The sequence below is a fragment of the Amphiprion ocellaris genome, chromosome 9, assembly GCF_022539595.1.
Source record: "Amphiprion ocellaris isolate individual 3 ecotype Okinawa chromosome 9, ASM2253959v1, whole genome shotgun sequence".
In the NCBI taxonomy this organism is placed as follows: Eukaryota; Metazoa; Chordata; class Actinopteri; family Pomacentridae; genus Amphiprion; species Amphiprion ocellaris.
Genome location: NC_072774.1, coordinates 23,386,637 through 23,408,877, shown reverse-complemented (window position 1 = coordinate 23,408,877; position 22,241 = coordinate 23,386,637). Strand labels below are relative to the sequence as shown.

Below are 22,241 nucleotides of genomic sequence, written 5' to 3'. Positions count from 1 at the left end.
AAATCACAGTTTTCCACTTATTTCTCATTTTAGTGACTAGAATTGAGATACAAATGCAGCGTGTTGTCAGATATTAGCTCCTTTTTACTGTTTTTACATTAAAACATTACATTTAATCATCAGACAGTCGGTTTAATTAAACAGGGCGGTCTCGCGCTCCCACGCACAGTCTGCCTCGCTCTCGTGCATGCGTGCGCGTGCCAGTCGGGGTGGGTATCGGGGTGACGTCATGTCTGTTCCCGGCGAAGAAAAAATGACAAAAACCTGCAAAATGTGGTTTTATTCCATATTTAAACTCATATTTCTGCAGCTGTTAAGTCGAACCTTGATTTCATTTCGTTAATGTATGAAGTGTAATATCAAAACATTTAATTTTTAAGTGTTAAATGTTAAATGTGATAAACCAGCACAATGAAAGAAACAGTCAGGCCTGTTAGTGTTCAGACTCTGCAGGCTGAATTCAACAATGTTTAATAGCTCTATAGACCCACTTTATTCTACAGTTTGGGAATAAAAGTTGGAGATTTTTACTTTTACACCAAACTCCAGAGTAACTTTAATAAATACAGACTATAAACACAAACTGAATCAGCAGCAAACAGCTCAAAACATAAAATTTAGACATTTAATCAGACAGATGATCAATTTAAAAGCTGTATTGTTTTATTAGTTTCATGATTTGATTCATATTTTTCTGTTTTCCACCAAACAAAACCCTGGATGATGTCTTTGTTTTGAGAAATGAAGAGTTTTCATAATTTTCAGACATTTTAGATTAATCTAGAAAAGCAATGGATAAAAAACCGCAAATAGGACTTTAGTACAAATACGTTTGTATTTAATTTTTAAACTCTTATTTGTGTTGTTAATATTAAGAATATCATTAATCTATTTTTTCTATTGATGTTAACATATTTAAAGTCTTTATTCTTCAGTCCTTCAGTAAAAGTATTTTTTCCTTTACACTCCAGAGTAAGTTTGATTTAAAAAAAAAAAAAAAGAACAGTCCAGAGAGACGTAATTAACAAATTGTTTTTACATCCAAAATATTGTTGTTGCAACTCCATGTTTAAACAGTACAAATACTGACAGGTATTTTAACAGTTAATTAATTGGATATTTTCTGCATTAATTGATCAGTTGTTTGGTCTCTAAAATGTCAGAAAATGGTGAAAAATGTGGATCAGAATTTCCTCAAATGTCTTTTGTCCAAAGATCTTCATTTTACAGTCATAGAGGAAAGAAACCAGTAAACATTCACATTGAAGAATCAGCAGTCAGAGAATTCAGACTGTTTATAATTTTAAAATTCCTATATTATTTCTAAAAATAGTTTAATGGATTAAGTTATTAGTTGACAGCTAATCGATTAATGGCTGCTTTCACGTCCATGTTGCAGTATTCCTGCTATCTTTTGGACATAAAAGATCAGACAGCTAAAGAGTTTTTACTAAAAATTAAAGCAACAGAGCTGCTTCAGTCTCAGGTTGTGCAACACGTTGACACGTTGTATAGCCGATGGAACTAAAGTGAAGTAATGTTAGTTCTTTTTGTCCTTCATGTGTTGATCCTGCTGTAGTTTGTGTTGTTTTGCAGCTGGTTGTTAGCTCTGTTGCTTTGGGACACAAAGTCTCTGTTTCTGTCCTTATTTAACTTCACCTGAACTTGCTGAATCCAAAATACTCCAAATGGAGGACGAGATCTTTAACTTCTGCTGCTGACTTGTGATTTTATTTTTATTTTATGTCCTTGTTCTGTTTCACTGCAGCATGTCGACTCCCTAAATGAATCCAGAACATGTTGATCTTCTGGTGCTGTTAGTTTAGGAGGAGCTTTATTTGACGTTGTGGAGAACATATTTTAAAATCAGTCGAACATGTGATGCTGTGTAAAGCTGCAACCATTAATCCAGTAGCTGTCAGCTGTTAAATTAATCATCAGCTAGTATGACAATTAATTAATCAGTTTGAGTAATCTTTTAATAAAAACTGTCTAAATTCAGTGACTGCGGCTTCTTCAATGTGAATATTTTCACTTTTGTGTTAAATCATTAGAGAAACGCAAAAATGAGTGCTTTACTGGAAGATTGAAAAACAGAGTTACTGAGTTTATCCTGAGTGTAAGTCAACTCAGTGTGTGTGTGTGTGTGTGTGTGTGTGTGTGTGTGTGTATGTGTGTGTGTGCGCGTGTGTGTTGGTTGCTAGGCAGCGAGCTCAGCTGCTTTCGGCTCTTTCCAAAACATGACATCATCTGATGGAGTCTGAATGAAAGCCGACAACAACAGGAAGGAGGACTTTCTGCAGCTCCGTTCAGTTTATTTTGTAAATGCAGTGAGGTCAAAACTTTACAGTATTTTAGAGACCAACACAACAAGAGGAAAAGCTATTTTCTAACAAACTCAGATAGAACCAGGTTTGTAGTTCAGTCTGTGAAGTGCTCCTGCAAAGAAAAGCAACAGTAATATGACTAACATACTAAAGCGAACTGTTTCACAAAACACAAAAGTGCACATATACAGCAGACACAAAAAATACCCAAAACATACGATATTTCTTCTGTATTATTATAAGGTAATTCTTTATAAATCCCACAGTAGAAAATCTGCAGCAAAGACAACAGTGCAAAAATATAGCAACATAAGTCAGTAACATTAAAATAAGCGGAAATAAACAGAAGTACTGTTGATATTGTACAGAATCTTCTCTATGTAGAAATTCATGTTACACAAAGTTGTTTGTTCAGGACTTTGTAGACAAAAATTACACGATTTTCAGTCGATAGACAATTCTGAAACTAAAGAAACCAGCATGGACATAATTACTGCTGTTTCACGTGCATGTTTAACATAAACACTATTACTGGTTTTCGTCATCATTTAATCTATCTTTGTGATAAAAATTGTGAGAATAGTACAAAAAAAAATTGTCCTGACAAAGGTTCTATAATGGGTTCTGTAAAGCATCTTAAGACAATTTGACCTGTAATTGGCACTATATAAATAAAATTGAATTGAATTGAATTCTATACCAAATTCCAGCTTCAGTCAACAAACCAGGCATTTAAATCCAATCTAAATTTAATGATGGCCAAGATTTTCTTTGGTGTCACATTTTCTCTGTATAGTGTGTATATACTGTGTCTGTGTGCTGAGTTTGCACCTTCATTGCAGAGATTATGGGAAATGCACCAACAGCGTAAACACTCCCTGCAGCTTCCAGAAAGGGTGTCAGTCTGACTGAAGGGAAACACAGAGCAGCTGCCTCGGTGCGAGTTAACATCTGCATTAGGTTTCCATCCAGGACACTTTCTGGCTGTCTGACAGCTTGATCTGACAAGTTTTGTGTTTTGCTGCAGGAGAAGGATATGTAGGATGAACACATCACCTGACTGCAAAGTCATTGATGTGCTGCTGCAGGTCACAGTGTGTAGAAATGTGTTGTAGCTGCAAAAACTGTAAAAAAAAAAAAAAAAAAAAAAAACTGTTAAGAGAGAATGTGTTACAGTGAGGTCATCTGATAATACAGTGTGTGTGTGTGTGTGTGTGTGTGTGTGTGTGTGTGTGTGTGTGTGTGTGTGTGTCTGTCCTCGGAACAACTGTACTTTTGTGTACACAGCAAACAAAGACCTCCACACTCTTCTACTTCCTATTTCACTTCGTCTCTAATGAGAGCTGAGGAGACTCAGAGTGGTGACATCACTGTGTTACAGTGTGATGATGTCACTGCCAGGGATCGACCAATTACCAGGGTCTATATTTAGGCCTTTTAGTTAATGATACGTGATGAAAAATTAGATTCTACCTGTGGTGTCAGGGTGATGTTAGTGAAGCACATCAACTGAAAATAGTTTCATAGTATCAGTTCAGCAGCTGTGTGGCAGTTTCTGTGTTTTCGAAGTTACGAGAATTGAATTTAAATATGTGAAAAAGTGGTGAGTTTGTTGCAAAACTTATTGCCAGGAATTGTTGTCAGAGAGGAAAATGATCATCATCCCTCTTTATTTTGTTCCACGTATTAATTCCAGCTGATCACTAAAAGCCACAGAGCTGTTAGTTTTAGTAAAGGAGCATTTTGTACACCTTTAACCACAGTGGTGATATTATGTTGATATAATGAGTTAGAAATTCAGTAAGAATTTCAACATGATGCACTTTATAGTATCACACACTCCTATCTTCAGTAGAATCATTTTTCTATATGATAAAGAATAGAAACGTTTTGTATTTGCATCAGAAAAACTTTCTGAATGTTCTCAACATTGACATGAAAAGCTGCTGCAGTGAATCAACATAATAATAACCTCTAAATTGATCCACTGGAAGTCAAAATGGGACTTTTCTACCTTAAACTAAATTTAATCATGAATGGATTCACTTACTTTGGATGGACAATAGTTCGAGCTGAACTGACAGTCCCTCCCCAGAAGATGCAGTCTGTCATTAACGACTTGATCTCAGCCTGTGCATCAGTTTCAGGCAGTCCGTGGAGCTAGAGGCCATCTTCCTCTGCTAGTTTTACCTCTGGTAGGCTCCCATAAGACTGGTTTGGAAGCCTCCTCATCCTGATGTCTGACACGCAACCAGTCTCTTCTTGGCCAGTTAGCTTGTCATGGTGGTGAGGCTTGCATGTCCAAATGACCCGATGAGCTAAGCTAGTGTAGGAGCCAGTTCTCCCAGCAGATCCAACAAGCTAGACAGGTCAGTGGATATTGGTCTGATGAAACACTGCTCTAGGACATGAAGAGCCAGGCCTGTGTGTGAAAGTAGTGACAGACAAATTGATACAGTTGAATGAACTCAGAATCTTCAGTGTCCCCCAAAACCACATTATTATTGTTCATATCAGCTAAACAGCGTGTTTATGGTGCTAATCATTATGGTACGCTAGCATCCATGTTCCTAAAACCTATGGATCCATATTCTAGGATTTTAACATTAAATTTTGAGGTTTTCAGCATTTCTGGGTTAAGAGAAACACAGACTGACAGATAGACGTTGCTGTTACAGGTGAAAAATTTAGATTCTGATTTAAGGTGACATCCTTGAGTCTTTTATTTGCCCAACTTCCACTTCAAGATATTCAGTTCACTGTTTATATAATAATAACAATACAGAACCTACCTGATGGTGTGTTGACAGTTGTGGCTCTGTGTGTTTTTCTGTCTCGGTTGCAGCCATGTCTCCGGTGCTGGCAGGCTTCCTGGGAGCTGGTGTTCTGGTTCTGGTTGTGGTGGTTCTGGTTCTGCTCTGGTCTTTCTGCCAGCGCCGCTACCTTCGTGTCTCTGGACGCTATAAGCTACATGGCGACCGCTACTGCGACGCTGAGGACCCGCCCTATAAGTTCATCCACATGCTGAAGGGCATTAGCATTTACCCAGAATCCCTTAGCAGCAGCAAGCGGATCGTCCGCGGCATCCGGCGGGCCGACCGGTCCGACCGTGACGGGGAGCGAGGCTGCGGCGGTGCTGCAGGGAGGGGAATGGTGCTGGTGGACGCTGAGAACAACATCCTGGACGTCCCAGGTCAGCTGCAGATGAGTCACCTGGTCCCGCCCGCCGGCTCAGGCCTCGCCCACAGCCAGGCCCGATTGGAGCGGGCGCTGCCGGTCCGAGCCGACTACTGCTGCCTGGACAGCAGCTCGGCCAGCAGTAGCCAGACCAGCAGCAAGACAGCATCGCCCTTCACGCCTGCCTCCTCGGAGCCAGAACCCGAGCCCAGCCTGGGGTCCATCAGCCTCACTGTCGACTACAACTTCCCCAAGAAGGCGCTGGTGGTGACCATCGTCGGTGCTCGTGGCCTTCCCGCCATGGACGAGCAGGCGGGCAGCTCAGACCCGTACGTGAAGATGACCATCCTGCCGGAGAAGAAGCACCGCGTCAAGACCCGTGTGCTGAGGAAGACGCTGGACCCACTGTTCGATGAGACCTTCACCTTCTACGGCGTGGCCTACAGCTCGTTGCCCGAGCTCACCCTGCACTTCCTGGTCCTCAGCTTCGACCGATTCGCTCGCGATGACGTCATTGGGGAGGCTGTGGTGCCACTGAAGGGCGTCGACCCGAGCACAGGCCGAGTCCATCTGAGCCAGGAGATCACCAAGAGGAACATGCAGGTGAGTGAAGTCTAACATAATTATTTCAAGAGCCAGTTGAAAGTTGAAAATCTGACAATTCTTTAAAATTTCTGGCTGATGGTGACATTTTGTTAATAATTCTTCTCAGGTTCTGGGGTTTGGAGGTGAATCATAGACTTAATAATAAATTAAATGGGAACTATTGTTTAAGGCATTTTTAGTTGATTACTTAATATTTGGTATAATTTATGTGCAAGTTGCTTTGGAAAAGAAGAAGAAAAATGCCATCAGTGTTTATTATTACAGATATTCTTCATGTTGTCTGACATTCGGTTCCAAGAGATTCAGTTTCAGCTTCGTCCTCCTGACAGCGCGACTTCACGTGAGAACATTCCTCTGCCTGTTGGTGTTGTTGTTGAAGCTGACTAATGGCTGATGGTATTGTGTGTTACCATGGAAACGGGCTGCCTGACCTCTGCTGGGTTCAGATGATCAGATGTCAGAGTGTCTCAGTGACAGACTCCCTTTTGTTCTATCTTCATCAGGTTAAAGCTGCTGAATGCAGCAGACATGTCACTGATGAACTGAACATGACTCATCTGTTTTGTCTGCTTCTCTACTGGGTTTAAAATCAGAAAACAAAACAGAGCAGAAGAACATTCAGGAGTTAATTATTTTACTTCATCTGTCTGAGATTTAGTTTGAGCTGCTCTGAAAAATTACATTTAAACATGAACAGCAGAGTCTTGTTCTTCTGGAAAATCAGTCTCTGTCTCATCTTCTTAAGGCCCTTGTACCGGCTGATTTCTGTCATATTTAACTAGAGTTGTAGGTATCGATGTTTTTATTCATATTAGTTAACCTCCCAGTTATTTTCTCTGCTAAACTAAATTTTATAAATATTTGGTCAACAAAGATAAAAGAAAGTGAGTCCCTCACAGTTTTCCTGAGCTCAGGTTGATGTGACCACGTGTCTTGCTTTGTCCAGAATTCAAGACATTTAACTATAATGTGGGACAATTCTCTGGTTTGAGAGGCTGTTAATGTTAAGATTGGCCATGGTAGCAATCAGCAATTTACTTGTAAAATGAATGAAATGTTTACCTCCAAAAGTCAGAAAAGTCTGCCGCTCAACTTCCAGCTTCATTAGAGCAACTGAATTAGATCAGAGCTGATGTGTTGGACACATTTACCAATACAGCAGTGTCTGACTCATGTTTGTTTAATAGACAGAGTAGAACTAATTATTAGTTATCTAATAAATTCATCTTCCAGGATTTGGATAGTTGATTAATGGTTTTAAGTCATTTTTAAGAAATTAAAAAGTCTTGTCGAAATTGGATATATTTTGGCTTCTCTGCTCCAGTCTGTGAGAAATACTGATGACCAATTATTTTATATTAAAATATTATATATTTAGTTTAGTTTTGTATTATTGTGACCTGCAGCTACATGTGGGTCAGAAAATATCACTCATTTACTAAAGCATTACAATTTTTTTTGTTAATGTGCTCAAAGACGGAACTTTTCATGATGGGTTCAATTTGTTTTCATACTTCAACTCACCCATAATCAGAGATTATTCGATCTACTTGTCCAATATTACAGTCTGAATGAATGACATGATGAGAAATAATAGTGAAGCTTTCAGGTTTTTATCTTTAGTAGTTCCTGAGATATTGTTGGGGTGAACAAGAAATTTTCAAAAATAATAATCTAACTTGAAATGTTTTGGATGTATCAAGCTAGTTATACAAAAATCTTTATAAATCTCCATATTTTGTGCTGTAAAAGTTTTAGGCAAATCAGGGATGGTCGAGCAGAAATTAAAAAATGAAAGTATAAATGTGATGATCTGACATGGACTGAAACAGCTGCTGTGTTTACTCAGTTTCTTCTTCTGTGATTGTTGCTTCACAGTGAAACTGCTCGGATTCAGTGAACAAACCTTGTGCAGGAACATCATGTTGTCTGACAGACGGCTCAGCCCGTGTTGTGTCTGACAGCAGGATTAAATAAGCAGCTGATGATGGAGTCGGTCTGTTCTTCTCTGGTTCTGTTTCAGTGTGAGAGTCGTGGGGAGCTGCTGGCCTCTCTGTCCTACCAGCCGGTGTCTCACCGCCTCAGCGTGGTCGTCCTCAAGGCCCGACACCTGCCTAAGATGGACATCACCGGCCTGTCAGCCAGTGAGTAGAACAGGAGAGAATGTTCAGATACAGGCACTGCTAAGAATGAAGAATTCAGACACCTCCTTTAATTCTCTACCTCCTTCCTTCCTTCTCTCACTCCTCCTCTGAATTTATTTCCTCTGTTGCAGTAGATCAGTTTAAAGTCTTTAATGCTGACTGGCTCTAAACTCTGACCAGCTGAGCAGCCATAAGGCTGCAGATTACCCATAATGCAGCACTCTCTGCAGGAGGCCTGTACTGACTTTCCCCTTCCTCAGATTTCAGATGTTACATCCAGGCATCTCAGGTAACCAGGTGATCTTTCTTGTGTCCGCAGATCCATACGTGAAGGTGAACGTCTTCTACGGCCGTAAGCGCATCGCCAAGAAGAAGACTCACGTGAAGAAGTGCACGCTGAACCCCGTCTTCAACGAGTCCTTCATCTACGACATCCCACCTGAGCTGCTGCCTGAGATCTCTGTGGAGTTCCTGGTGGTCGACTTCGACCGGACCACCAAGAACGAGGTTCTGGGCCGCCTGCTGCTGGGCCTGCACAGCCCCGCCCCCTCTGGTGCCTCCCACTGGAGGGAGGTCTGTGAAAACCCCCGCAGGCAGATCTCCAAATGGCACAACCTGAGCGAGTACTGAGGAGGAGGAGCCAGAACCAGAACCAGCGACCTGGCTGGGACTCAGACTCAGTGTACAGCACACACACATCTACACACATTCATACACATCTACATACAACACACACACAGACACACACACTGTTGTGATGATAGTTAAACTCTCTCTCTGTCTCTATTATCTCTCTACCACCACTACATTCGCAATGATAAGAAGAATCCTGCAGTTCTTTACTTCAGCCAGCAGATGAAAAGAAAAAGCTGTTTTTCAAATAGAAACCATGAAGTCCATTTCTAAGACTGTTGTTGTGTCTCCTCCGGGGGAAGGAATGCTCCAATAACATGAAAAAAGAATCCATGAAAAAAGAAAAGATCCCCCTCTTGCTGTTGTTGTCATGCAGTTCATCGCATGTCTGTCTGAAAAGAAATACGTAAAAACTCGGGATGAAGAGTTGAGCTGCTGACATCTTGCTGACTGATTGACAGGAAGAAACTTGAGCTCTGACAGAACAGAAAGTCCAGTTTAAATACTCAGTAACACTGCATTTAACTAATATATCCAGTATAATTACTCCTAAGGACCAAATAAGAAACCTCCTCCCACCTCCTGCTCCTGAAGCTCCACCTCAGCGACAGACTTCATTGTTCGGGGGGACGAAGATGTTTTCGTCGGCAGCATGCAGCCTGCAGATTCCTACAGTTTCCTCCCATCCTGCAGCAGAACTGATCCGCAGGAGCTGGATGCCCTCATTTTAATGTGGACTTTAACTGAATGTGGATTAACACCAAACATCTCCTGACTGACCTGAGATCATGACAATAAATTCTGCTCACGGAGGCGGGGAGATGATGTAAAATACTTGTTTGTGACATGCATTTCTCTGATTTCCTGCAGCAGAGGCAGTTGTGGATCCTGATGGTGGTTTTAGGCTCGTTACCTTCTCATCTCTGACACCACGACGCTCTTACGTACAGGTGTGACAAAGAAACCTGGACTGACTGTCTGTGTCAGAGGTGTCACACTGACAGTAGCTGTGGCTTTGACTGAGTTGATTTCTGCGCAAAGAAACACCTGTAGCATTAAACACACAAACATAAAAATAAGTCTTTCTGCTGAAAATATCAGGCATTTGGTGCATAATCAGTTTGGAAAAAAAGGTTTTATTTAGGTCAGTAGTGAACTAAAGAAAGTCTACTCTTCAACCAATCAATTAGTCACTTTGAAAAAAAAAAAAGTCAACAGATTTCCTGTAAATAATCTAAATGTTCTACCTGCAGCTTTATTAAATACGGTCTGAATCAATGCTAAAAGTTCATATTTGTAGCAGGTTCGGTTTTAAATTATCTTCAGTGTCCACATTCTGCATTCAGCTCTAACAAAAATAAAAGAGCGTTTTGGAAGATATTTTAATTAGAAATCAACTTTTGCACCTATAAAATTCTAAATTTCACAGCTGATAAATTGCTAATAATTTTGTTTGATACAGACGTTAGTTATGGTGAATTAGGAACAAACTAGGAATAATAATTATTAAGGATAATATTTCTAAGGAATAAACAGTGTGATATATACGTAACAACAGTCAGTGAGGGCCTAAAAAGAAGCCTAAATATCCTGGAAGTTTTCATTTGAGACCATAAAAACTTGTTCTTCTGGAGTCACTTGATAATCAGAGGCTCCTTGTTTTTGGGAAACACCTGCTCAGCTGATTTTAACACTATTTGTTGTTTTTAGGAATGTGAATTCCTATGTTGAAAAGTCTGATCATCTTATTTTAAATGAGTTCAAATAAATGAGTAGCTTATTATTTAAATATATTTATCCTCAAATGTAGTGAATAACTTTAAAGCTTGAAGAACAAAACAAAGGATCTGCTGGTAGTTTCCTGATTAAATGAAACATGAAATGAAGGGACAGCTCAGTCTGGGTGCTGTTTCAACAGGTCTAAAAGGCGATCAGCAGCCATAACTCTACTCTGCTTCGCTGCCTTCCTTCCTCTTTCTCTCTGTGATGCATTTTGTACGTTGTCATTCTCTTGAACAGATTTGGACTCTTGATTTGCACTTGTTTGTAAAGCATCTCTCCCTGTGAACATTTCCCTGCACAATGATTTAGTCGGCCAGCTGATGGCGCTGTTTTCTATTGATTTGTTTCATACAGCCCAGTGGATGTTTGTCTGACGTGAATTGGGTTTAATATTTTGTTGATACACTGTGAGTGAACTTTTGAAAGCACATTTTGGTCCCAATTGAAAGTTAATCCACCTTAAATCTGCTCTGCAGCTTGCTTCTCTTACAGAGATTAATAATGTGTGTAAAACTGAATTTCACTTTGAATCTTAGAGACGTAACGAAGCGGTGAAGACGCTGCAGCAGCTTTTATCACCCAAAGCCTCAGATCTGGTTTGTGGACTGAAGCTGTGACCGACGGACGGACTGCCTGTAGATTTGTACAGATGTGAAGATGTTTGCTGGTTTCTCTCCTGTCTGATGTCCTCGGAGCTTTAGTGTGTTTGAGCGCCCCCTGCTGTAGACCTGGATGCTAACCTCTGTGTTGGGTTTGTTAACACTCATTGGACGTGCAAATAAAAGACAAGTTAGCCATGACGGCCGTGTCTGCTCTCTTTGTTAACATTAACAAGTCCTCATGATTTTATTTTACTGTTTATCTTTACTTGGTGATTGTTCCTCATTTGTGCTTTGATCATTTTATTATTATAACTTACTAGTTTTTCTCTTTTTAATCTCTTGTCAGATTTTATTTTTCCTATGAATATTTAAACATTAACATTTAGCTTTTTTCTGTTTTTAACCTCTTATTTTTTACATTTACTTTTTAATTTATTTTGATTTTGATCTAAATTAGTACAATTCATTATTTCCCTGTGTCTGTCTTTGAGTTTTCTCTCCTGTCTGTGTTGTTGGGGGTCTAAGACTGACAAAAACAACAAAAACTCTGCAGCTGCTTCTTTACATACATTCAGCCAGTTCATTAGATACACCTGTAGGTTTAAATTTTCAGGTCTTCATTATCTTTAAGCTTTCGCTTCTAGTCAGAGTCTTCCTAATATTCTGACCATATTATTTAAATAAAGGAGAGAAAAATTAAAACCAAAAAATAGTGTTTATAACATATGTATGGCAGGTAGATAAATATATGAATCTACCATCATTGAGCTTTAACTTTTTAAGACTTCTGCCCCCCCTCCGGGCTTTCATTGATGTCGTAAAATTATTGAAATGTTTGTTGTGCTTTAGTTGGTATTTTACCACCTGTTTCCGGTTGTACGCGCCAACAACCACCACAGAAGAAGAAGCAGCAGAAATGGTGGCTCCGCATTAGTTTCCAGTGGTCTACAGGTAGAGCCGCTTCTTTGTATTAGAATATTAACTTCAGCATTTATTTTTAAATATATGTTCTATGTTTGTATTTTATCTAAATTTTATATTTATATATGATTTGTTTCACTATTTTTCAGTTTTTAATATTTTCTTTTTAGATTAATGTTTTTTTATATTTTAAGTGTTATTTTTTGTATTGGTATTTTACTGTTATTTTATCTTGTATATTTTTTATATTTTAGCTTTTTAAAATGTTTAACGTTTTACTTTGTTTTATATTTTTGCTTTTTTACTCAAAATCTTTTATTTACCTCATTTTTATATTATTTTAACTAACTTACTTACATTTTAATATGTAATTTTATTTTATATTTAACTGCATTACTTTATTATATTTCTTTTAAACTCTTATTTATCCCCTTAGAAGTTGTTTAATATTAATACACACAAGTGTTTAAACAGAGATTAAAAACACCCTAAATTAATGCTAGCAGTTCAGTGAAAACAGCATGTGCAGCAGTCAGCTAGGGTCTGCTGCGGCTTCAGTTTAAAGATGTAAGGTGATGGAAGCGATGACACTTCCAGAGATTTTTGGACAGAATTCCAATCCATTGCTGCAGCAAAGACTGAACCTTAGCGATGTTCAATGGTCTTGACATAAAGTTCTCTGACTTTACTCGCTGTTCATGATTATTAAGGTAGCTGGCAAACCAGGTAATACAGCTTGAGGACAGGCCAATGCTAGAGAGCCTTGGCAGAAGGATCGTGTGGTCTGCTGAATCAAAGGCCTTGGCCAGGTCTATGAAGGTGTCTATGCAGGCCTGCTTGTTGTCCATAGCAATAAAGATATCATCAGGGACCTTCAGCATAGCGGTGATGCACCCATGGCCAATTCTGAAACCTGACTGCAAATCTGACAGGATATGAGTCGAGTTAATGAAATGGCTTAGCTGTTTGTGAACTAGCCTCTCCATGACTTTGGCCAGGCAAGGCAAGATGAGATGGAGATTGGCCTGTAACAGTTGGGGTCAGAGCCAGAGCCACCTTTGAAGAGAGGGATGATTATGGCTGATTTCCAGTCAGAAGGAAGAACTGACAAACAAATGGACAAGTTAAACAATTATTTAATGGGAGCGGCAATTGTGTAAGCAGCTATTTTTAAAAATATTAGTTATTTAAGATCCGTTCTCAGCATCTGTACAGAAATAATAAATGATCGTCTCACAACATCAAAGTGTGTATTTGTATATAACAGCAGCTCCCTTTAACAGGGAAACATCTGAGAAGGAAGTGAAGAACTCCGCTTCTGTCTGAACTGCCCTTTAATCCACAAACCACCAGATGCAGTTTGATGAAGCAGAGTCACATGGACGCTTCCAACAAACACTGATTCCTTCATGAGCAGAGCGTCCTGACCTTCGCCTCGTCCTCGTCGGTTAAATACCACATTTACCAGCAGCCTGGTCACTCCTTTCCTGCACCATGAAATATGGCACCTGAAAAACAAGCCGCTGTTTGTTCCTTCTGCTTGATTCATGATTGGATGACAAATTAATTTGTAGCTCCTTCATTCTCAGTAAATGATGAAAAAGGGCAACGATAACCAAAAGGTTAATATCATCATAAATAAAGATGAATAACAGCTCAGACTACTGCAATATTGAGTTTGTGGTCGCAATAGATTAAAAAAATCTTTGTAAAAGTCCAGCCAGTTGTTTCATTAATCCTCTGGACTCTGTTTCAGGCTGTTTTATTTGCTGCTGTTTCATTTTCCTCCACAGTGGTTAATTTTTCAATCTAAAGTCCTGCAGCTTTATAGAAACAGAACAATATAAAGGACAGAGAACTCAGAAATGTCTTCTGCCATGGAAAAAGTTTATTTTTCAGAAATATAAAATCCTGAACCATCACATCCAACACGTTTCCTCAGATGTTAAAACTAATATTGTCTCCTCATACTGTAGATATTTGACTGTAATTGTCCTCTCTGTTCTCAGGAAACGCTGCCTTCACTTCACCTGAAAACTTGACTGTTGGTTGAAACTGAGTCCGTCAGAACTTCACAGTTGAGAAACTTTTTTTTTCAGAATCTTGTGTAAATGGTGTATTTTTTGGATGCTCTAATGTAAATTCAGTCAGATGTCTTACTGATGGACCAATGATGTTAATTTTAAACTCTCTGAATCTTGAAATCATTCAAGTGGGTTAAAAAGCAACGGTGTAATTTACCAGCCAGAATCAGATTTCCAACATTCTGTCAATCTTTGAACTATTCATCTTCTGTCAGAAAACTGAACCAAACCTCTTAAAATTGTAAGATTTGATCAAAATCACTTTAAAGCCTCACATGTCATTTAAAAGTTAACCATCGGCACAAACTAGATTCCATAAAAAACTAAAATTTTGAACACTTTGATGCAACCATGAAGTCATGACTGACTCAGTTTCAACCAACACTCAATGTTTCAGCTGAACTGCAGGCAGTGTTTCCTCAGAGCAGAGAGGAGACGACAATTATAGTCAAATATCTACAGTATGAGGAGACAACATTAGTTCAGAGTTTTAACATCTGTGGAATCATGTTGAACGCTACGGGTCCAAGTTTTTTACAGTTTTGTAAAAATAAAAAAATCAAAGAAATTAAACTTCCATCATTCTGTGTCCTCCTGACAGAAGATATTTCTGAGTTCTCTTCTTCTTCATGTGGTTCTGTTTCAACAGAGCTGCAGGACTTTAGATTGAAAAATGAACCAGAAGCAGAAAATGCAGAGAAACGACTCCGAGGGTTGATTTCTATCACCGCTCACCTGTTTCCTGTTTTTAAATCTTCACTTTGGTTCAGGATTTAATTGTTGTGATAAATATTTGTATCTGGACGGATCAGATTCAGAAACTCTGAACCAGCTGATCACAGGGTTCGGTTGTTGTTTAGTGAAACCAGAAGCCATGAATTTTCTAGGCTTTACGGGGTTTTCCTGCTAAATGATCCTTTGATTCAGAGTTAATTGATTCGTCAGAGACACAGTGATATCACAGCACGCTCCAGCCAATCACAGCGCTGATGTCCACATCCACACCTTCCCCAGCAGGTTATAAAGTCGGAGCATCTTCATCTTCCTCTCAACCTCTGAAGACCTGCAGTCTGTCTGGAAGATGAATTCGTTCCTCAGGTACATTATTTTACTTCTCTTTGGTTTCTCTCTAAACTGAAGATTTTTGCATTTGATAGGAATTGTGGGGAAAGTTTGTGGACAGAATGAATTTTTGATCAATTCTTAAAATAGTATCTACTCAGGAAAGATTGAAAATCCCTATTTGAAAAAAATAACAATTTATACCAAGAGCTGCTCTGAGGGAATCTCTCTAATTATAATCGTTTTAAAGCACTTAACATTAAAAAGAGAGAAACAAGAAAACAGTGGTAGATTTAAAATCTAATCTCAGCAGATAAATAGTCTGTAGTAATCTTATTTCTGTGATGGAAAACATTTTGGTCTGTTGGTTTAAAGGTGCTGCAGAAATAACAGAAACTCAATGAGCTGATTTTAAAAGTGAAAGATTTTAAATGTCAGCTGAATGGCGGAAAACCCAAAAAGTTTAAGATACTTTATAGTTAATTCTGAGTCACTTTAGTGTTTTTTGTTATTCTGGTGTGTTGGGTGTGGCTTCAACCCTCACACTCCTTATTTCACCATTTTTTACAGTGCAGTTTATTATATGTTTTAATGATATAACATCTAGTTTAATATCTGAGGAGACAACCTTTGACTTTAAACGCATATATTGGTTTAATTTTCTCATTTTAGGAGAATTTCAAATCGCAAATTATGATTAATTTGTGAACAAGATTGTACATTTCTCCATGTTGTTGTTGTGGAGCTCTTTGTGTTTACAGATCTGTCTTATTGATTGATTGATTGTATCTGATCAGTTTATTCATCCTGACAGAACACTTTGACTTTAAACTGTGCAAATGACTCTAAAGTAAAAGAGCAACAGCGGTGGGTGTTTTCTGGTGCTGAAAATAGTTTTTAAAGTACTGATACGTCCAGATATAGTCATGAAGGACATTTGCTTGTAAAGACCAAATTTCAGCCTCATTCGAATAATTTGCTTGTTTTATATTTTCAAGGGTCAGTTAATTAAATTTAGGATCAGCAGGACATGATTCTGTCCTGTCACATTTCATGTCTGTGTGACTCTTATTTCTGGAGATACCAAAATGTCTCCACAGGTTTTATTTTAAAGCAAAAATACAATAATTTACTGGTGTTAAAACATGAATTTTCAAATTTCAGCCAAAATTATATACAGAACCTGGTTCGGGATCGTAAATAATAAATAAATAAACTCTGAACTAAATCTAACATGTTGCAGAAATATTTTCTTAATTCTGTCTGAATTTACACAAACTGAACCAAAGATTTGCAGTAAATTTAGATTAACTTTATTGATCTCCACCGGGGAAATTCACGAAATGTAAAATATTCTCAACAAGCTCCAACACAAAATGTTGTTAAAATACCTCAAGGTGAATTAAAACTTTTTAACTTTTAGATAGAAAATAATGTGGATGCTACAGTGTTTATTTTATAAAGAATTTACTGTGGACCAAAACCTGTCTCCAAACTTATGACTGCTGCTGTAAAAAGTTTCTCAGAATTAAAAGTTGATGTTTGGTTAAATGTGAAAGCAGATCATTTATGTGCAGCAGTAAAATGTTCCCTCATGATGTCTTTGCTTTATGTAAATGCCTCCTAAAGAGAGGGCTGATTTAGCTGAGGCTAAATGTGATTAAAGCAGATGATGGTGGTTGGAGCTGCTGAGGCTCACATTAGAAGCTGATTTTTTATGCTGGTTGCATCTGAACAGGAAGCAGCTTTGTGGATTATCAGCAGCTGACTGCCTCATGCTGCTTCCAGTCAGTCACCAGATCTTCTGTTCTCTCCTCTGCAGGTTTGGAGAACCAGAAATGTTGGCCAATCAGCACCACAAAGTGAGTCCAAATGTAACCATGCGCAGTCACACTGTCACTGGCTGGTTCAAAAACCCCTCGACTCTGTGTTGCTATTTTTTAATAAAGAATTCGGAAGGCTCAGGTGTCTTCTTTGTGCCATTTATTCCGGTAAAATAAGGAAACTTCTGGTCAGCGCACTCGTACACGCCTCTCAGGAACTGACAGTATTTTTACACAATTATACAATATTAACACACAGTAATAACACAGAGTACGTACCTGATAAAACAAGGAAACCTCCGTTCAGCGGCCTCAGTCGTCTCATGCACAGCACACTAAAGAAAAGAGCACGTTCATTAAGCTAACGTTCGCTACATAGCTAGCTCACAGAGAGTCTCAAACTCCCTAACTACATGTCCAAACACATAAAAACATTAAATGTATGTCTATGTCACCACACTCTAATCATCATCTGGATAGATCATAGTGTACATATACCCATGAAATACACAAAAGGACACCAAAAAGGTAACCATTTATGATCCCGTGCTGTGCTCTCTGACTTACCTCGTACACGCCTCAGGGACTGACAGCATGCCACCAACGCCAGGTGCATACTACAGTTCCAGAGAGGGCGCTATTGAGCCAACAACAATAAATACAACCAAATTACAGCAAGTGGAATTATACATCACATATATACTGTTACACAAACATCTGCACATGGTGGAGGAACGAGTCGGTACAAATATTATGCTGTAAAAAATGCTGCAAGTACAAGTCAAAATACAAATATTGTTTATAATCAGGAGAAGATACTTGAAGTATTTAAAGTAGTAAAAATGCAAATATCTCTGAAATGTCCAGAATGTTCCCTGGTTCCAGCTTTATTGCCTACAACTAGTAGAACGGTTAAACTGGATAGATGGTTGGTTAGTTGGAACTGATTAGTCTGATGGTTGCTGCAACAGATGAGATGCATAGTTGGTAGAACTGGTTGAATGATTGGTTGAAACAGGTTGGAAAAATGGTGGAACTGATTAGTCTAATGGTTGGTAAAACATTTTGGATGGTTGGTTAGTTGGTGTAACTGGTTGGTCAAGTGATTGGTAGAACTGCTTGGATGAATGGATGGATGGATGGTTGAAAGTTTGGTTGGTAGGTAGGTAGGTAGATAGAACTGGATGGTTGGTTGGTTGGTTGGTTAGACAGATGGTTAAATTGTTGTGTTGTTTGGAATTGAATGGTTGGTTGACACTGGGCGGATGATTGGTTAAATTAGTTGGGTGGTGGGTCAGATGGTTCTGGTTTTGGGGAGGCAGAACTGGTTGGATGGATGGTTGAAAGTTTGTTGTTTGGTTGGAACTGGATGATGTCGTTGCTTGGTTGGTGGATAGATTTGGATGTTGGTTGGAACTGGTTGGAGAAATAGTGGAACTGAATTGTTAGTGGGTAGACTAACTAGTTGGTTGAAAGCGATTGTTAGGACTGGATGGATGTTTAATTGGTTGGAATCGATTAGTCTGATAGTTGCTATAGCAGTTTGGATGGTTAGTTGGAACTGTTTGGGCAGGTGGTTGAAGGGTAGGTTGGTTTGACTGATGATTGGTAGAACCTGTTTGGATGGTTGCTCAGTTGGTTGGTAGAACTGGTTTATTGGTATAGAGAGCTGGTTGGATGGTTGGTTGACACTGGTTAGTTGAATAGTTGCTGCAACAGGTTGGATGGTTGGTTGATAGAACTGGTTAATTGGTGGATAGAGCTGTTTGGATGGTTGGTCAGTTGGTTGATGGAACTGGTTTAATGGGGGATAGACCTGGTAGGATGGTTGGTTTAAAGTTTGGGTGGTTGAACCTGGTTCGTTGGATGGTAGGTTGGATGGTAGGTTGGTAGAGCTGGTAGGACAGATGGCTGTGTTGTTTGGAACTGGATGTTGTTTTGAAATTGGTCGGTGGAAGTGGTTGAATGTTTTTTGCATTGGAACTGGTTTTTTAGATATTTGCTAAAATAGCTGGATGGTTGGTTGCAGCTGGTTGGACCGAAGGCTGGATGATCTGAAGAATGGCTGGTTGGATGAGTTATGGAACTAGTTTGTTGGACCTTGCTTAGTGACGTTTCCGCTCGGTGTTTCAGACCAGCGCCGTGCTCAGAGTTTCCCAGCTGCCATTGGTTCGCTCAGCGCTGCAGTCAGTGACGACAGCGTACTCGGGAGTCAAAGGTCGCTACCCCCTGCTGGGTCTGGTGGGGGACGTGGCCGAGGTCGGCGTTCGCAGCATCTCCTACCAAGCCATGAGAAGGGCCACGCCCCTCCTCCAGAGTCTGGAGCCACAGAGTACGTACAAATACTACCAATATTATTAATACTACTCCTGATGCTGTCCTGGTTTTGCTGGTTCCGAGTCCACAGTGAATCCAGATTGTCTTTCTTCTCTGCAGTTGACGTCGCCAACAGTTATGCTCTCGTTGGTCTCGACCGTCTGGAGAGAAACTTCCCCATCCTGAACCAGTCCACAGACGAGGTTCGTTGTGTTCTACATATCAGAAAACATTTAATTACAAACATGTTTGATTCATATCTTAAAATGACATGAAGCTCTCAGATCCACTTCACAATGCTTCAGACATGACACAAATTAGTTTTAAAATCTTATTTTATGGTGTCAGTATCTCCAGCCTGCATTTCAGCTGACGGCTCTTTTTATTTTACAAAAAATCCAAGGATTTTTATGTTTTTCTGTATTGTTTCTATAGTTAAATATCTAGAGTGTGTGGAGCCTCTATTTGTTACAGTGTTGGTAACCTCTGACATGCTGACTCCAGGTTTTTTACATTTTTGCCAAATAGATGATAGAAGAAAATGAACTTTTATTCTGATTTCTGGTTCAGCAGGTTTTAACTTTGAGGGAGAAACTAAACCACTAATGGAGAAACTAACATACTTCACATCAACACATTCAAACTGCATTATCAATATTTAGTAGTATTGAAAGAACTTAGTAAAATATCAATTTCTCTACATATACAAGAATCTGTGTGGTATTTTCTACTGTTTTCTAGAGTCTCTTTAATATTATTATTGTAAATACCTAGATACAATATTGTTATTTTCCAGATTCAGAGGTGCACAGTCTGAATTTCTACCAGCAGAAGAATCTGAACAATATCAGCAGTAGTTTTGCATATTTCCTGGTTATTTTTGTCTTCCTCCATTAGCTCTTTAGCTGCCAACATTAGATGCAGCTGTTCATTGCAACATGGATCAGATGCAGATGTGTGATATTTGTTGCGGATGTTGTGGAGGTTGTGTGGTCAGCTGGTGAAGTGTTCCTGTTGGTCTCTTCCTGTCAGGTGATCAGTCACCTGAGGGACGCCTTCTTCCTGACCCTGGATGACGTGCAGCTGTGGGTGGTGGACGGGCTGGACGGAACTCTGGACCGGTTGGAGCGTGTGGCCGATGCTGGCAGGGCGGCGGTGAGGCAGCTGCAGGAGACTCAGGTGGGCCGAGCTGCAGCGTCAGGTCTGGACGAGGTGCTGAGCCGCCTGGAGGACGCCACGGCCTTCTACCTGCCGCTGCCCCCAACGCTGCGTGAGTTCACCTGGTGGAACTATCAGAGCTTCTTCTGTTGACTCTGCACTCCAAATTGTTTCCGCTGTTTGCTGCTCCTGTCTCATTTTTGTTCACTGTGGTACATTTTTCAATCTGAAGTCCTGCAGCTCTGTGGAAACAGAACATGAAGAGAGAGAGAGAACTCAGAAATGTCATCTGTCACTATGACAGTTGGAATGATGAAAAACAAGAGAAAGAAGATTTCTTTGATTATTTACTCTATAAAATATTAAAAACCAGGAACCAACATGTTTTCACAGATGTTCAGTTCAATTCAGCTTTATTTATATAGCACAGATTCACAACATATGTTCTCTCCCAGCACTTAGCATAGTAAGGTACAGACCTTACAAATTATAAGCAGAGAACAGAAAACCCAGCAATCCAAAGATGTCTTTGGATTCCCTCTGAACAACGGTGGGAATTAACCATAAAACCTGGTGAAACACTGGAACTAATATCGTCTCCACTTGCTGTAGATATTGAACTATTTACAGTTTTAGAAACTTGCAGGACAGTTTAGTTTCCCTTTTGTTGTTTTCTGCTTTGTTTTTGTCATTTTGTACCTTTTATGTAATTTTTGTTGTTTTTTTGTCTCATTTTTGTTGTTTTACTTCCAGCAAACCATTTATTTCGGGGAACCTTCTAGATGAGTAATGGAGAATAAAAGGGTTTTGATGAAATATTTAAAGCTTTAGTTTCCCCATAGAGAAGCACTTCACAGATGAGTAGTTAAAGGGCTGTTGGAAAGTTGAAAATCTGATCCTTCTTTCAATTTTTACAATTTTTAGCTGATATATGGTGACATTTTGAAGATTTGTTTTACAGATAGCATGGCTTGCAGGTTGCAGGTGTTTGGGTTCAGAGGGTCAAACAGTAGCAGATTCACACCAGATGATGTAAGAAGGTTCAGGTTAGGTTCAGGTCTGTTCAGGTTCAGGTCTGTTTGGGTTCAGGTTAGGTTCAGGTCTGTTCAGGTTAGGTTCAAGTTTAGGTAAGGTTCAGGTCGTTCAGGTTCAGGTTAGGTTCAGGTTTGGGTTTGTTCAGGTTCAGGTCTGTTTGGGTTCAGGTTAGGTTCAGGTTAGGTTCAGGTCTGCTCAGGTTCAGGTTAGGTTCAAGTTTAGGTAAGGTTCAGGTCGTTCAGGTTAGGTTCAGGTTTGGGTTTGTTCAGGTTCAGGTCTGTTTGGGTTCAGGTTAGGTTCAGGTCTGCTCAGGTTCAGGTTAGGTTCACGTTCGGGTTAGGTTCACGTCTGCTCAGGTTAGGTTTGGGTTAGTGTTACCAGCCTCCAGCCTAGGGGTGCCTGGGCCGGTAGCGTTGTTGCTTCACAATTCTCAGAAACTGTGGAGCAGTAAGGAACAGACACAATTATCTGTGTGTGACCGCTGCAAGCGTCATTTTATTCTGCCACTTACGTAGCCAAAATGCATTTCTAAGACACTTAATTTCAAATCCATAGTCATTTCTAGTCATCT

The 22,241-nt window shown here is 39.5% G+C and overlaps 1 protein-coding gene and 1 long non-coding RNA gene across 2 annotated transcripts in view; one reads left to right on the top strand and one right to left on the bottom strand.

Moving 5' to 3' along the window:
* Window positions 1-1,021: 1,021 nt before the first annotated feature.
* LOC118469557 (uncharacterized) overlaps window positions 1,022-22,241 on the bottom strand; it is a 21,798-nt gene continuing 578 nt past the window's right edge. The window contains exons 2-4 of the long non-coding RNA XR_004846459.2: window positions 5,120-20,877; window positions 4,378-4,749; window positions 1,022-3,451 (exon numbers count right to left, since the gene is read on the bottom strand). This is a non-coding gene — a long non-coding RNA (uncharacterized LOC118469557). The remainder of the gene's footprint in view (window positions 3,452-4,377; window positions 4,750-5,119; window positions 20,878-22,241) is intronic.
* Window positions 15,310-22,241, top strand: part of plin6 (perilipin 6) — an 18,363-nt gene continuing 11,431 nt past the window's right edge. Inside the window, exons 1-5 of the mRNA XM_023298254.3 lie at window positions 15,310-15,374; window positions 17,161-17,200; window positions 19,295-19,493; window positions 19,598-19,680; window positions 20,510-20,747. Of these exons, the coding sequence (XP_023154022.2) occupies window positions 15,358-15,374; window positions 17,161-17,200; window positions 19,295-19,493; window positions 19,598-19,680; window positions 20,510-20,747 (577 nt within the window). The 5' untranslated portion in view covers window positions 15,310-15,357. The remainder of the gene's footprint in view (window positions 15,375-17,160; window positions 17,201-19,294; window positions 19,494-19,597; window positions 19,681-20,509; window positions 20,748-22,241) is intronic.